This window comes from Peromyscus californicus, unplaced genomic scaffold (genome assembly GCF_007827085.1).
Source record: "Peromyscus californicus insignis strain IS unplaced genomic scaffold, ASM782708v3 Scaffold_10__1_contigs__length_136768540, whole genome shotgun sequence".
In the NCBI taxonomy this organism is placed as follows: domain Eukaryota; kingdom Metazoa; phylum Chordata; class Mammalia; order Rodentia; family Cricetidae; genus Peromyscus; species Peromyscus californicus.
In genome coordinates this window covers 58,422,239-58,435,611 of record NW_026294391.1, presented here as the reverse complement: position 1 = coordinate 58,435,611, position 13,373 = coordinate 58,422,239, and the positions used below count along the sequence as shown (strand labels likewise).

The 13,373-nt window shown below is 46.0% G+C and overlaps 1 protein-coding gene across 2 annotated transcripts; it reads right to left on the bottom strand.

Moving 5' to 3' along the window:
• Positions 1 to 340: 340 nt before the first annotated feature.
• On the bottom strand, positions 341 to 9,137 carry Pin4 (peptidylprolyl cis/trans isomerase, NIMA-interacting 4). Of its 2 annotated transcripts, none has more exons than XM_052734107.1 (4): positions 9,014 to 9,137; positions 6,737 to 6,810; positions 1,224 to 1,343; positions 341 to 545 (listed from the first exon to the last, which is right to left on the bottom strand). In XM_052734107.1, the coding sequence occupies exons 1-4, from the start codon at positions 9,054 to 9,056 to the stop codon at positions 387 to 389; spliced, it is 396 nt and encodes a 131-aa protein (XP_052590067.1). In that variant the 5' UTR covers positions 9,057 to 9,137; the 3' UTR covers positions 341 to 386. The 2 variants fall into 2 exon arrangements, with proteins under 2 accessions (XP_052590067.1, XP_052590075.1); XM_052734115.1 differs by lacking the exon at positions 9,014 to 9,137 and adding an exon at positions 7,684 to 8,592.
• Between the last annotated feature and the right edge of the window lie 4,236 nt (positions 9,138 to 13,373).

Below are 13,373 nucleotides of genomic sequence, written 5' to 3'. Positions count from 1 at the left end.
TGACGTGGGATGGCTGCTTGGCTGTCAGGTACTATATTAAGACAATGGAGCTAGTTAGTGATACCTGTCCTGGCGGATCAGAGTTGACTAACTTGAATTATGCTTTTCGTATACTAATTCACCTACTAGTGCCCAAGGTTTTCAGGGGCCTAAGATTTGACTCCGCTGAAGATGATTTCCTTATTTATGGGACACACTAAGGGTCAAAGTTAGTCTGGGGAAAATGGGAACTAGGGAAAAGGAGTCTGCATGAGTCGCCATTGAGAAGTGATAACTGAAAGTGAATGCAGAACATCCCGATACCCACCTAATCAAACCCACATTGACAGTTCACCGAACATGAGATAAACAAAATACAAAACATTTATTCAGTCTTTCGTGTGATTTTATTTTCTCCCTTCAACCATAATAATATGATATCCAAATTTTGTCTTAACAGGTGGGTCTGTAAACACAGGCTTATCCATCCCACTTACAGGCAAGGCAAATGCAGCTTCTTGAAACGGTCCTACCATGGACCCTCTGGTCATCCATCCCAAGTCACCCTGAAAAATCCAAAAGACATATGGTATCAGGTGACCTTAAAAAGAGAAGTGTTCTCCTGTAGCTTCAGAGAGTTTTCCCACTATGAACACAGTGGCTCACTGGCTTGTACTTATTCATCTGGGCTGTGTAGAAGCTGTCTCACCAGGGCCGGATGGGAGGGGAAGTCTAAGAGCGGCTGGAGCACAAGCGCTCGTGCGTGATACTGCTGCATTCTGAAGTGACCTGTGGAAGATCGCTCACACCTACATTTAGACATAGGTGACTCTGTGTCCTCGGTTTCGTAAGGACGTGTCTCACACAAGTATAGAATGTTCTTTGAGCATATTCCCCTCCCCCATCTCCCCTCCTCTTTCCTCCTTCAGTGTAGATGATTCTCATGCAACTCCTCCTAAGTTAGAATTGGTGGGACTAGGAATCAAACCTGGGGCTTCACACATGCCACACAAATGTCCTACCATGTAGCTACATCCTTAGTCCCACAAGCTAGACATTTCTACTTTTCTTGAAACAAAGATATGGCTACAATTAATGACGGAACATAGAAAAAAATTTCTGCCTTTGTATTGCCTTTGTGGAGGAAACTTATTTTTTGCTGGGCCTCAAACTCAGGGTTTTATGCATGCTACCTTACACCGCTATCGTGACCACAGAACATTCAAATGATAAGCACAACATACCCCTTGCCTGGCTTTATCTTCACTGTATTGTGTAGCCACTTCACTGAATCTCATTCCAGATTTTAACTTTTCCATGGCTTCCATGATTTTGCCATGTTTTTCACACAGAATGTGTCTGACCTACAAGGGAAAAGCATGTCCAGTTAGTGCTTGGAGAGGAAACTGATTCTTCTTGGTACAGGAGTCACATCTGAATTATCCCAGGTAACTACAAAACAACACATAACTCATATCACTGAATGTCCTACAACTCTGCCCAACTGGCTGACTGCTACAAACCCATTTCTCTATCAAGCAGTATCTCAGAACCCTGATTTTGATGGAAAGTGGGCAGCTGCCTGTGGGAATCTCCCACCTTTCCCCACGTACTTCAGTGCTAACTGGAAGAGGAAATATAATGGTTGAGCATTTGGGTCCCAGAGTCCAATCCCAGCTCTGTTGTGTGACCTTGGGCATGCTTTTAAGCCTCCAAGATTGTCCCCCATGGGATTGTGAAGGAAGCTATGCAAACAGCATTCAATAAACTGCTGCCTATTTTAATCAGAGTGGGGAAAAACTCTGCTTGGAAGTATTTCTTTCCTCTCTGAGACAGGGTTCTTTTTTTTTTTTTTTTTTGGTTTTTCGAGACAGGGTTTCTCTGTGTAGCTTTGCGCCTTTCCTGGAACTCACTTGGTAGCCCAGGCTGGCCTCGAACTCACAGAGATCTGCCGGCCTCTGCCTCCCGAGTGCTGGGATTAAAGGCGTGCGCCACCACCGCCCGGCGAGACAGGGTTCTTATATAGTCTAAGATGGCCACAGACTCAATATGTAGCTGAGGATGACCTTGAACTCCTGATCCTCCTGTCTCTTCCATGTTCTAGGACTACGGGACTATCCCACTCCACCCAGTTTCTCCCGTATTATTTAGAGACAAGTATCCTTAGGGTTAAGTATTGAAATCTGGGGTAAGACGGGTCTAGAGAGTCCTTGGCCCAGGGATGGCTTTCCAACTAATGGAAGTACCCAGGAGCTACAAACACATCACAAATAGGGCCTACCGGGCCAGTGAGATGGCTCAGCAGGTAAAGGCACTTGCTGCGAAGGCTGGCGACCTGACTTACATGGTGAGAAGGGAGGACCAATTCCCACAAGTCGTCATCTGATCTTCACACATGTGCCATGGTATGCACAGATGCACACGTGCGTGAGCACACACACAAACAAGATATATAAATGTAAAAAAAACAGGGCTTGGATAGACAGGCTTCTTTAAGGTTTATTTAAGTTATGTATCTATGTGGGTGGGTCTGTGCAAGTGCACACAGGTGCCTGCAGAGGCCAGACGTGTCAGACTCCCTCGAACTGGAGTTAGAGGCAGTCGTGAGCCACCTGACTCTTGGCTGCTGGGAACTGAACTCAGGTCTTCCAAAAGAGCAATACATACCCTTAATCACAGAGCTATCTAGCTAGCCCAACAAACACCTTTTAAAAGAAACTTAATCCACTTATTGATTTTGTGTGATTTTGTTTGTATGCATGCATGCCATAATACTCAGGAGGAGGTCAGAAGACAATTGCAGGAGCCAGTTTTTCCTTCTACCACGTGGGTCCTGGGGATTGAATTCAGGTCATAAGGGTTGGTGGTAAGCACCTTGTACAGAATATGTCTAGTCCTCGCCAGAGACAGGTAGACAATCTGGACAGCAAAGTGACAGCCTGCTGGAGGACAATGGCTCAGCTCTCAATCTGACTTAACTACAGCTTCTAGGCTGCCTCTCTCACTGAGCAAGGTGCTGTACACCTATAAACTTAGCACCTGAGAGGCTGAGGAGGAAGATCCTGAGTTCCAGGCCAGTCTTAGCTACTTGAGTTCACAGCCTGGGCTACAGCGTTAGATCTTGTCTCCAAATAAACAGGAAAGGGAGGGAGAAAAGAGAGGAGATGCTGGGGATGTAACCCACGGGGCACAAGGAAAATAACTGTTGATAAGAGCTGAAGATCAGGATGTTCTACTCCTTTTAAAAATATATTAAATAATTGGTAAATTATTAAATGTAATAGCAATGAAACTAGTTATCAAACTAAGTCAATTAATGGCTAAGTAATTTAATTATTATAAAATATTATTATGAAAATACAAGTTTTTATTGTGAAACCAGTAAATTTTTATTTAAGGGATTTTCGATTCCTTTGCTGTCCATCCAGGTCACTTGGGTTCAAGATTTCTGAAAATAGCCCTTTCTCAAAGAAAGATGCTTAGCCCAGTTTTGCTATTAGCCCCTTTGATATCTTCTTGAATTAAAGACACATAGTCAAGACAACTTCCAAGTGCTAAGTGCTTGACATGAATGATCTCATTAAGTCCTCACACGAACCCCTGACACCAGAGTGGTGTTTGCTGAACTCTGGCAGCACACTTGCCAAACCTCCAGAGTGTCTTCAGAAGACATTCAGGCCCAGGCCCCAGGCCCAGAGACCCTGATGCAGCAGACCCGAGGTGCCACGGGCACCCGAGGGTTGAACTCTGCAGGGTTGAACCACTGGCCTAAGTTGCCCGCTAACTGCAGCAGTGCTTGGTGGCTTGAAGGAGATAGGAACGGCTGCTGAGCCGCACTGAGGGCCATGCTAAGGTTACAAACCAGGTTTGGGGCTCCCCTCACCAAGACTGGGTCTCCCTAGCAGGTCCTAGCAGTTTGGGTTCAGTGCAGAGAAAGTGGCATACTGGACTGACCCCAAGTTGAGATCTGGCAGGTATGAGAGAAAGCAGTCAGGGTTCCTCAGTGTGAGGATGAAGCCCTGAGAGGCATTTCCATTTCTGAGGAGATGCGGAGGACAGAACATATGGCCTAGGAGGCACTGGGGAGCAGGACGAGAACCTGAAGTCTATGAGAACACATGGGGAACAGAAGGAGGGGGGCTCATCAGGGGCAACTCAGATTCAGCTCTTAGTGACTGACACAAGAGCAGCATGTGGGTACAGGGGTGTCATTGGTTCTAGGGTTCTTCTGGTCCCAGGACCTTTGGAAACATCAAAGACCCAGATGTCCTTTAGCAGATAAATGTTCAAACAGACGGAGCACTTCCATATCATGAAACAGAACTCAGCAACACAGAACAATAAACTACTGTCACAACAGTCTGAATGAAACCACCAGAAAATTACACTGAGAAAAAAAAAATCCCCCACCAAAGGTCACAAACTGATTCCATCCATCTAACATTCTTGAAATTACTAATGCACACAAGTAGAGAGCAGAGTAGTCGCTGCTTTGAATTAAAATGGGGTAGAAACCCATTGGGCATAGTGGCGCACGCCTTTAATTCCAGCACTTGGGAGGCAGAGGCAGGCTGGTCTCTGTGAGTTCGAGGCCAGCCTGGTCTACATAGCAAGTTTCAGGACACCCAGAGCTACATAGTGAGATCCTGTCTCAAAATAACAGCACAAAAAATGGGGTAGAAAAACAGGGGACAGGTAGAAGTCTATAATTTCAGCATATGGGAGGTGGAGACAGGAGGATCAGAAATTCAAGGCCATCCTTTGCTACATAATGAACTTGAGACCAGCCTGGACTAAAGAAGACTCTGTCTCAAAAAGAAAAAGTAGCCGGGTGGTGGTGGCACACGCCTTTAATCCCAGCACTCGGGAGGCAGAGCCAGGCGGATCTCTGTGAGTTCGAGGCCAGCCTGGTCTACAGAGTGAGATCCAGGACAAGCTCCAAAACAACACAGAGAAACCCTGTCTCGAAAAACAAAACAAAACAAAAAAAAAAAAGAGAAAGAAAAAGTATATGTGTTGGGGGGGTAGAAGTAGAGGCAGGAGGGGGTAGGGAGCCTAGTTATAAAAGGGCAGCAGGAGTGGTCTTTATATAGGGTGGAAGGCTTGGGGTGTAGCTCAATGTTCTGTATCAGTGTCAATATTCTCACCATGCTACTGAACTATAGTTTTAGAAGCTGTTACTATTGAGGGAACTAGGGTAAAAGGTACAGGCATTAAACAAAAAGTTTAATAAAATTTTAATCCCAATCTACCCTCCTACCTAATTACGTGCCACTCCTTTCCATGTATCTCCCATACAGCCACACTGGACTGGGTACTTCGATAGAGGCCAGCATGGCTACTTAAAGTTGTATGTACTCGAGTAGCTCATAGGGTGGGTGCTTGGACAGTCAGCACATTCGGTGAAGAGTGCACATAGCCCAAATGACCCTAGAGTACCTTTTATGAAGATGCTATGCTGGAGACCAACATGCCAGCTCTCATGAAGCCCAACAGAGCTAGATGTCCCCCATCCCATGCTGTAACAATGACCACCTCAACAGATGAACACAAGATGATGTAGCTGGGCTACACCATGCTTTATGAAAACTCTCCTTGGGACACCAGAATCCCACCTGACACAATTTAATGCTCATACAAGGACAGAGAACAAGGGGTGGAGAGATGGCTCAGTGGTTAAAAGCACTTGCTGCTCCTGAAGAGGACCTGGGTTCGGTTCCCAGCATCACATTAGTGGCTAACAACCATCTGTAATTCCAGTTCCAGAGAATCTAACACTTTCTTCTGGCATCTGTGGGCACTGCACACACACGGTACAGACATACATGCATCCAAAACACCCAGAACAAGCCCAGGAAAGCAGAATTGTTCAGATGACAGCTTTTTTCCCATTTTTCTCTTCCTTTTACGCTTCATGTATACGGCTGAATTTGCAGGCGGAGGCAGTGACACCTGTCTTTGAAACCTCCTGTACCCTGACCCACACATGGAAACGCCTTCTTACACAGCTACAGTAGTACAGTTCTGTTTGCAGACTCTCCTCTGGGACTGGGTGGATAAGTACTTCAAGTACTTATTTGCTGACTTATCTCCACCCACATTTGCATGGTCAAGGCTAACAAATTTGTGAGCATGTGTGTGTGTGGAGGCCAGAAGATAATCTAGGGTGCCATCCACCCCTTTTTTCTTTGGAGATAGGGTTTTTCACTGGATTGGAACTCACCAATTATGCTAGGCTGGTTAGCTAGCCAATGCTGGAGATAGTGTGTGCCACTATCTCCAGTTTTTTATATGGGTTCTGGGGATCCAACTTAGGCCCTTTTCCAAGCACCTTACTGACTGAGCTATCACCCCAGTCCCTAAGTTAACACATTTTAAGGAACAGTGCTAAAAGTGTGAAAATTCTACCTTTTAAAGTGAGACTGAGCTGCTGGGCGGTGGTGGCGCTCACCTTTAATCCCAGCACTGGGGAGGCAGAGTAGGCGGATCTTTGTGAGTTCGAGGCCAGCATGGTTTAGAGTGAGTTCTAGGACAGCCAAGGCTGTTACATAGAGAAACTTTGTCTTGAAAAACAAAACAAACAAAAAAAACCCAAACAACAAAAAAGTGAGACTGGTCTTTGGTCTCCAGTTTTGTATCATCCTGTCTGCGCCCTTAGTGTTAGGCCTCGTCTCTAAGGACAAGTTACTCACACTGCCGTTTCTATGCATCCACACACCCACCTCACGGGGAAGAAAGGATACGTGAGATAACTCACCTTTACTGCATTGCCACCACCTTTAGGGCCCTGAGCCTTCTTGTCAGCACTGTCACTCCCAGAGGCTGCACCTCCTTTAGAAAAGAGAGGACAGGGACTCATTTCAAATGTACTTTGACATTTATAGATAGGTCCAACTCATAATACAAGGTGATTTTTCCATTACAGCCCCAAGCTCCAAAAGGCTACATGGTGAGTCACACAATCAAGTTAACTTACAATGACTCATCTCTAATAACAGGAAATGTGCCCTCCAAAACACTTCACCGAAAATAGACAAAGAAATGAATGTGGGCATGATGAACGAGCTCCAGAAGCCTGGTCCAAATTCTTCCAACCCCATCCCAAATCTTACCTTCTAATGGCAGAACACTAAACACTGCCATTATATAAAATTACATAATTTCTATTATGTTCTGGGACAGTGTGTGTGACACTTGCAATTCTAACATACAAACTCTCCAAGAATAAAGATACTACAAAGCATATATGCCTAAAGAATGTATTTATGCCTAAATCTTTGCAGTCTACCACAGTGCCTCTGATGGCCTCCTGGCAAGTTTTTGACATTTGAGTTATCAAGCATTGGAAGCCCATCTTTTTTTTTTTTTTTGGTTTTTCGAGACAGGGTTTCTCTGTGTAGCTTTGCGCCTTTCCTGGAACTCACTTGGTAGTTCAGGCTGGCCTCGAACTCACAGAGATCCGCCTGGCTCTGCCTCCCGAGTGCTGGGATTAAAGGCGTGCGCCACCACCGCCCGGCTGGAAGCCCATCTTATTATTGCTAAGTTTTGTGTCAAAAAGGCAGCACATTAATTGTTAGAGGCCAAGATGTCTAAGTATTACCCCTGGATTAAGTATTCAGTTTAACAAATGTTTCCTAAATAATTCCTAAGTTCCAAGTCTTGGGGGTACAAGGTGAATAGGGTTCATAACTGCCACCAACTCACATTCCAGTGAGGAAGACAGATCACTTCCTGAGACTCCAACAGGTGAGAAATTGTGGAGGGAGAATTTGGAAACTGACAGACATTTTAGTTAGTCAGGGAATGTGTGATGGAGGAACAGGAGCTAACCAGCTAAAGAAGGACAAGAAAGAGGATCTCCAAAATGGAGGAAACAACTTTCTCCTGGTCCTTCACTCCCCACGTATCATTCTGTTTTCACTTATTTTGGTTTTTGTTTTGAGACAGGGTCTCTACGTACTCCAGATGACCTCAAACTCAGGTCCTCCTGCCTCAGCCTCCCAAGTGCTGTAGCACAGGTTTGTGGCACCTCACCCATTCTCATACCTTCTTTCTTTAAAACATCTTGGTCCCTTGGGCCTCTGGGACATCACTCAACTGCACTCCCTTTATTTGTCTCTTTTCTGGGTTTCCACAACCAAAGAGTTCAGGCCACCTCTATCTCTTCCAAGAACTACTGAAATGACCTCTTTAAAGGGCTTCCTGGCCCTTAACCGACCTTAATCAACATCGCATACAGTACTCCCAATGATTTAGTCCCCCGCTTTAATTTTCCCCACTCGATCATTTGTCTTGCAGCTTTATTTCAGCAATGCTATGCAACACAAACTGTGCTGTTTCCCATCGGTGCTTTTGGGGCTGGACTCTCCAGGTCAAGTATGCTTTACCCTATTGTCGCTGCTTATCCTGGCCTGCCTGAAGCATCTTCAGGTTATTTCCTTACCCTCTTTCCACCTTCTACAATATACCTCTCTCTCAGCACTGAATTCAGTACAGTACTTTCTGGCTACTATCTTCACTACTTCCAGGATGACGAAGAGTAAGAGCTGTGTCTCATTTTTTCTAGCCTGAAAGCACAGCGGTGTGCCCAACATTTGTCTTCAAGACACGAGTCCCTCCTCAATCGGGGTGGGTAGGACACGTCATAATGTTAGTTGTTAAAGAGACCTGTACCGACCGCTAGTGTGGGCTCCTTTTATTGCTGGCGTTTCATCAGATTAAATTTTAGTGGTAATAAACTTTTTTTTTTTGGTAATAAACTCTTAAAATAGTTCCATGTTGCGAGGAACCATCCCACCAGCTATTACCTGCCACGACGGTGCCTGCACTGAAACCCCATGTGTTCCCCGAACCCCAGCAGCCCCTCGCGCACTTATATTTTCTGATTTACCGGAAGAACCCCAAACATAAACCATAGCGGCTCTAGGGGGGCCCTGGTCACCTGCTGCCAGGCTTATGACCCCCATAGCTGCCGGCCTACTCCCACCCTTCTTCTTACCCACCCCACGCTCCCTGATTGTCTCGGCCGCTCTACCTTTCCCCCCTTTTCCAGAACCACTTTTCCCCTTCGGCGGCATCTCCTAAGCTTCCCGTTGAACTCTCAACTGTTCCGGTACTAGAAAAAGGCCCCTTCAGGCCCCTAAGGTATGTCCTAAACAATGCCTGAAAGCAACTTCACAATGAACCATTTCTGCCGCGGTTCCGGAAGCAGGCATAGCTTGGGGCAGACCCAGTCCTTTGGTTCCTTGACCAACGGGAGCTGCAGATGTTTAACCAATAAGAAACTGAAGCCCTGCGGGGAGGCGGAGACAAAGGTTGCGCAGAGACCAGAAAGTCCCGCCTCTGTGCTCCTCATTCTTTTCCTACGCACTCATTTGCACCCGCTCTAACCTCTCTCTCGCCCCCGCCCACTTCCTCTGTGCGTGCGCAGTGCGAGCCTTAGGCTACCGCAGTTCTTTGGCGTGGGCTCTTGGTGATGCGTTGGGGACGCCAGACAAAGGGAAAGGGAGGGCTGAGGTGATGGCCCCTTTTTCCAGTCCTCCCACCGACATAGCTCTGCATTTCCTAATGGCTCTTTGTTTTTATTATTATTATTATTATTATTATTATTATTATTATTATTATTATTATTATTATTATTATTATTATTACAGCAGCACCAGTGGTTGACAAGGTACAAAAGGTGGAATTTTTAAAGCCTCTATCATCCCATTACCTGTGGCAGATGTCATCATGAAAGCTGGGCATGGTGGTACACACCTGTAATCCTAGCACTAGGGAGATTGAGGCAAGAAGATTGAAAGTTTGAGGTCAACCTGGGCTACACAACCAGAATCTGTCAACAACACAACACAAAACAAAAACACGGGGGGAGGGAGATCAAATCAGTCTCTGGAGATAAATAGCTCAGTAAAGTCCCTGCCATGAAAGCATGAGAACCTGCGCTTGACCCCCAGTACTGGGGAGCCAGTCACAGGAAGGTCACTAGTCCATCTGGAACAGTGAGTCCCGGGTCCCAATGAGAGACTTGATTTTAGAAGAGTGGAGAACTCTTGAGGAGTGAGCGACTCTCAAGGTTGACTTCTGACCTCCACATGCATGCTACACACTCGTGTGCATATATATGTACATACACCCACACACCTACAGGACACGAGAAAACAACTATAATGAATAGATGATGCACCTTGCCTGGAACATTGTGAAATTTAAGATAATCACACCTAACAAAGAGATTAATCAAGCCTGTATGTATGACTGGATTTGTCAAAAGCAGTGCCTGAAGACTAATAGCTCCAGAGAAAGATCCACTGCAGGTGCAACCAGACACATATAAAATCCTGTACTAGGGCTGAGGAGATAGCCCAGTTAGTAGAGTGCTTGCCTAGCTTGTATTAAGCCCTGGGCTTGAGCCGAAGCACCATGTAAAAGTGGATGTGCTGGCATATACCTATGATCCCAGGACTTCGGAAGCAGAGGCAGAAGTTCAAGGTCCTCCTCAGCTACTTAGTGAGTTTGAGGCTAGCCTGGGTTATGTGAGATCTCAAAAACAACTATATATGATGTCAACTATGAAGTATACATCACCAAAAGATTGGATGGAAAGATGGTAAAAATTGCAGTATTTTGAAATGCAAATTAATGACTTTCATTTTCTTCTGTTAACATGGTCTGTTATATCTCTTGGTATGTATTTTTTTAATTCAAGAAAAAAATCAATAGGCAGGTACAGTGGCACATGCCTGTATTCATGGCACTTGGGAGATAAAGGCAGGAGCATAAGAAACTCAAGTCCAGCCTTGGCTCTACAGCAAGTTCAAGGTCAGCCTGGGCTACCTAAGAGCCTATCCCAAAAGGACCGAAAAGGAAAAGGGCAATGTCATCTGAGAAAGAAGCAACAAAAAAGCCAGCTTCTCTACAGAGTTAAGTGTGCATCAGTCTGTGGAGACAGACTGTGGAGGGGTGTGAAGCAGAGTGGCAAATTAACTGAGCAGAGGGCAGAGGGAGCAAAGAGACAGAAGATGCAGCCTTGAAACCATGGCAACATCTGCTGGAGTGCAGGAGTGACTCAGAGCAGTAGCGGCTGCTACTTGTATTTTCTAGTAATTATCTCCTCTGACTGAGGCTTGTACGTGTTATTTGAACAAGGGAAATCAGGAAGAGAAGCTGGCAGCTCTCTTCCCAGAAAAAAAAAAAAAAAAAGCTTCACAGACTTTGGCCCAGACTCACTGCCCACTCCACCTGCACCCAAACCAAGAGGCTATGGTTTCTCATCTGTTCGTGATCCCAGCAATACTTACTCTGAAAAGGAAAGCGTGAAGCAGCCACACAGAGATCTCGTTAAACCTATTCCAGATGGGCAATACACAGGGATCTCGGGGCCCCACACTCTGCAGTCAAGAGTAAAAAGAGCCGGGGGTGGTGGCACATGACTTTAATCTCAGCACTCTGGAGGTAGAGACTGGTGGATCTCTGTGAGTTCAGGGCCAGCCTGGTCTACAGAGCAAGTTCCAGGACAGCCAGAGCTACACAGTGAAACCCTGTCTCAAAGACCAAACCAAACCAACCAACCAACCAAAGAGTAGAAAAAGGTCACAACTGATGATTGAAATCAGGAAGAAAAAAACCATTGTAGGATGGATGAGAGCCACCAACTGCAAAACTATTGGCTATCGTGGCAAATAGATGCAGGGCCACTGCTGATACGACTGGTGTGTCTTTGTGACTACAGCCAGCAGCCCAATAATTTTATGACCCACTTCACACTACTGTAACATGTCTGGAGAGGAAGACTTCCATCCATGTTTGTCCAGCATCGTGTAAGCAAGGTATCTAGTGGGTAGATTTTTTTTCTAGAGGTAGTGTTAATTTGACAGTAGAAAATAATCCATATCAATGGTATAGGTACTATGAACCAGAGGCTTTCTCTTCAGCTTCTGTCATAACTTTTGTTTTGGTTTATTTGTTTGTTTAGTTGGTTGCTTTGGTTTTGTCTGTGTAGAGCTGGGAGTTAAACTCAGGACCTCGAACCTGCTCTCCAGCCCTGAGCTACAACTCTTTGTTTTCACAGCAGATTTATTTCTAAAATGTCCCTGTCGTTTTAGAGAAAGAGACTTGGAGAAGTCAGTGATCAGCTCCAGGTTTTCTGTTCTCTGAGCTCTATGGTAGAGTTGGGCTCTCGGTATGTGCATCTCCCAGATGGTGCTTCCAGCTCCTAAATGAAACCCACAGATCCTTAATTCCCTTGGTTCCCATGTATGTTCCCTGAGTCAGCTACCCAGCGGCCTCCAGGCCTAAGAGGACAGTGTCAAAGGCCTAAGGGCCAAATTGTGCTCCACAGCAGGACATTGAGAGATTAGTCTCTGGCTTATTCAGGAGCATATATTGGTCATGAAGAGCCTAGCATGCACCCTCCCCATCTGGCGTTCTGGACTTCTCAGGCCACAGAAGCGTAGAGGTCAGGAGAAGCTGGGGAGCTGATTTGGGGAGCATACACGGAAAACAAGAGGAACTGTGTATCTGGGTTTCATTTAGGGGCTGACAAAGCCAGAGCAGCATGGCATTCTGGGGGGTACCAGCTGAGGGTGATATGTCCTCCTGATATGTCCTCTTTTTTTTTTTTTTTTTTTTTTTTTTTTTTTTCCGAGACAGGGTTTCTCTGTGTAGCATTGCGCCTTTCCTGGAACTCACTTGGTAGCCCAGGCTGGCCTCGAACTCACAGAGATCCGCCTGGCTCTGCCTCCCGAGTGCTGGGATTAAAGGCGTGCACCACCACCGCCCGGCTGATATGTCCTCTTTGTACTCTCCAACTCTCTGAAGTTCCCTCCCTCCCTCCCTCCCCCCCCCCCCCCCCCCGAGCGCGTTTGTGTGTGTGTGTGTATATGTGTGTGTGTGTGTGTGTGTGTGTGTGTGTGTGTGTGTGTGTGTTCTTATGGATGAACATGTCTGTGGTGGTGTGCACGGAGGCCAGAGGTCAACTTCAGGTATTGTTCCTCAGGAGCTGTCCATCTTGGTTTTTGAGACAGGGTCCTTTACTGGAATCCAAGGCTCACAGGCTCACAGATTAGGCAAGGCTGGCTGGCCAGCAAGCCCCAAGGAACCTCCTGCCTCCCCCTCCCCCCAGATTAAACTGCACCAACTTTTTAAAATTAATTATTTTTTATTTTATGTGCATTGGTGTTTTGCCTGCGTGTATGTCTATGTGAGGGTGTCAGATCCCCTGGAACTGGAGTTACAGACAGTTGTGAGCTGGGGTGCTGGAAATTGAACCCGGGTCCTCTGGAAGAGCAGCCAGTGCTCTTAACCACTGAGCCATCTCTCCAGTCCACGCACCAACTTTTTTTTTTTTTTAACATGGGTGCTGAGGACTAAATTTCAATCTTCATGCTTGTCTG

Bases quoted from the DNA above. Each gene is read 5' to 3' on its own strand.
- Pin4 (XM_052734107.1), bottom strand. From the start codon at position 9,056: ATGCCGCCGAAGGGGAAAAGTGGTTCTGGAAAAGGGGGGAAAG. The intron at 6,811-9,013 runs GTAGAGCGGCCG...TCTTTTCTAAAG, and splicing joins TTCTGGAAAAGGGGGGAAAG to GAGGTGCAGCCTCTGGGAGT. The intron at 1,344-6,736 runs GTGAGTTATCTC...TTTCCCTTGTAG, and splicing joins GTGGTGGCAATGCAGTAAAG to GTCAGACACATTCTGTGTGA.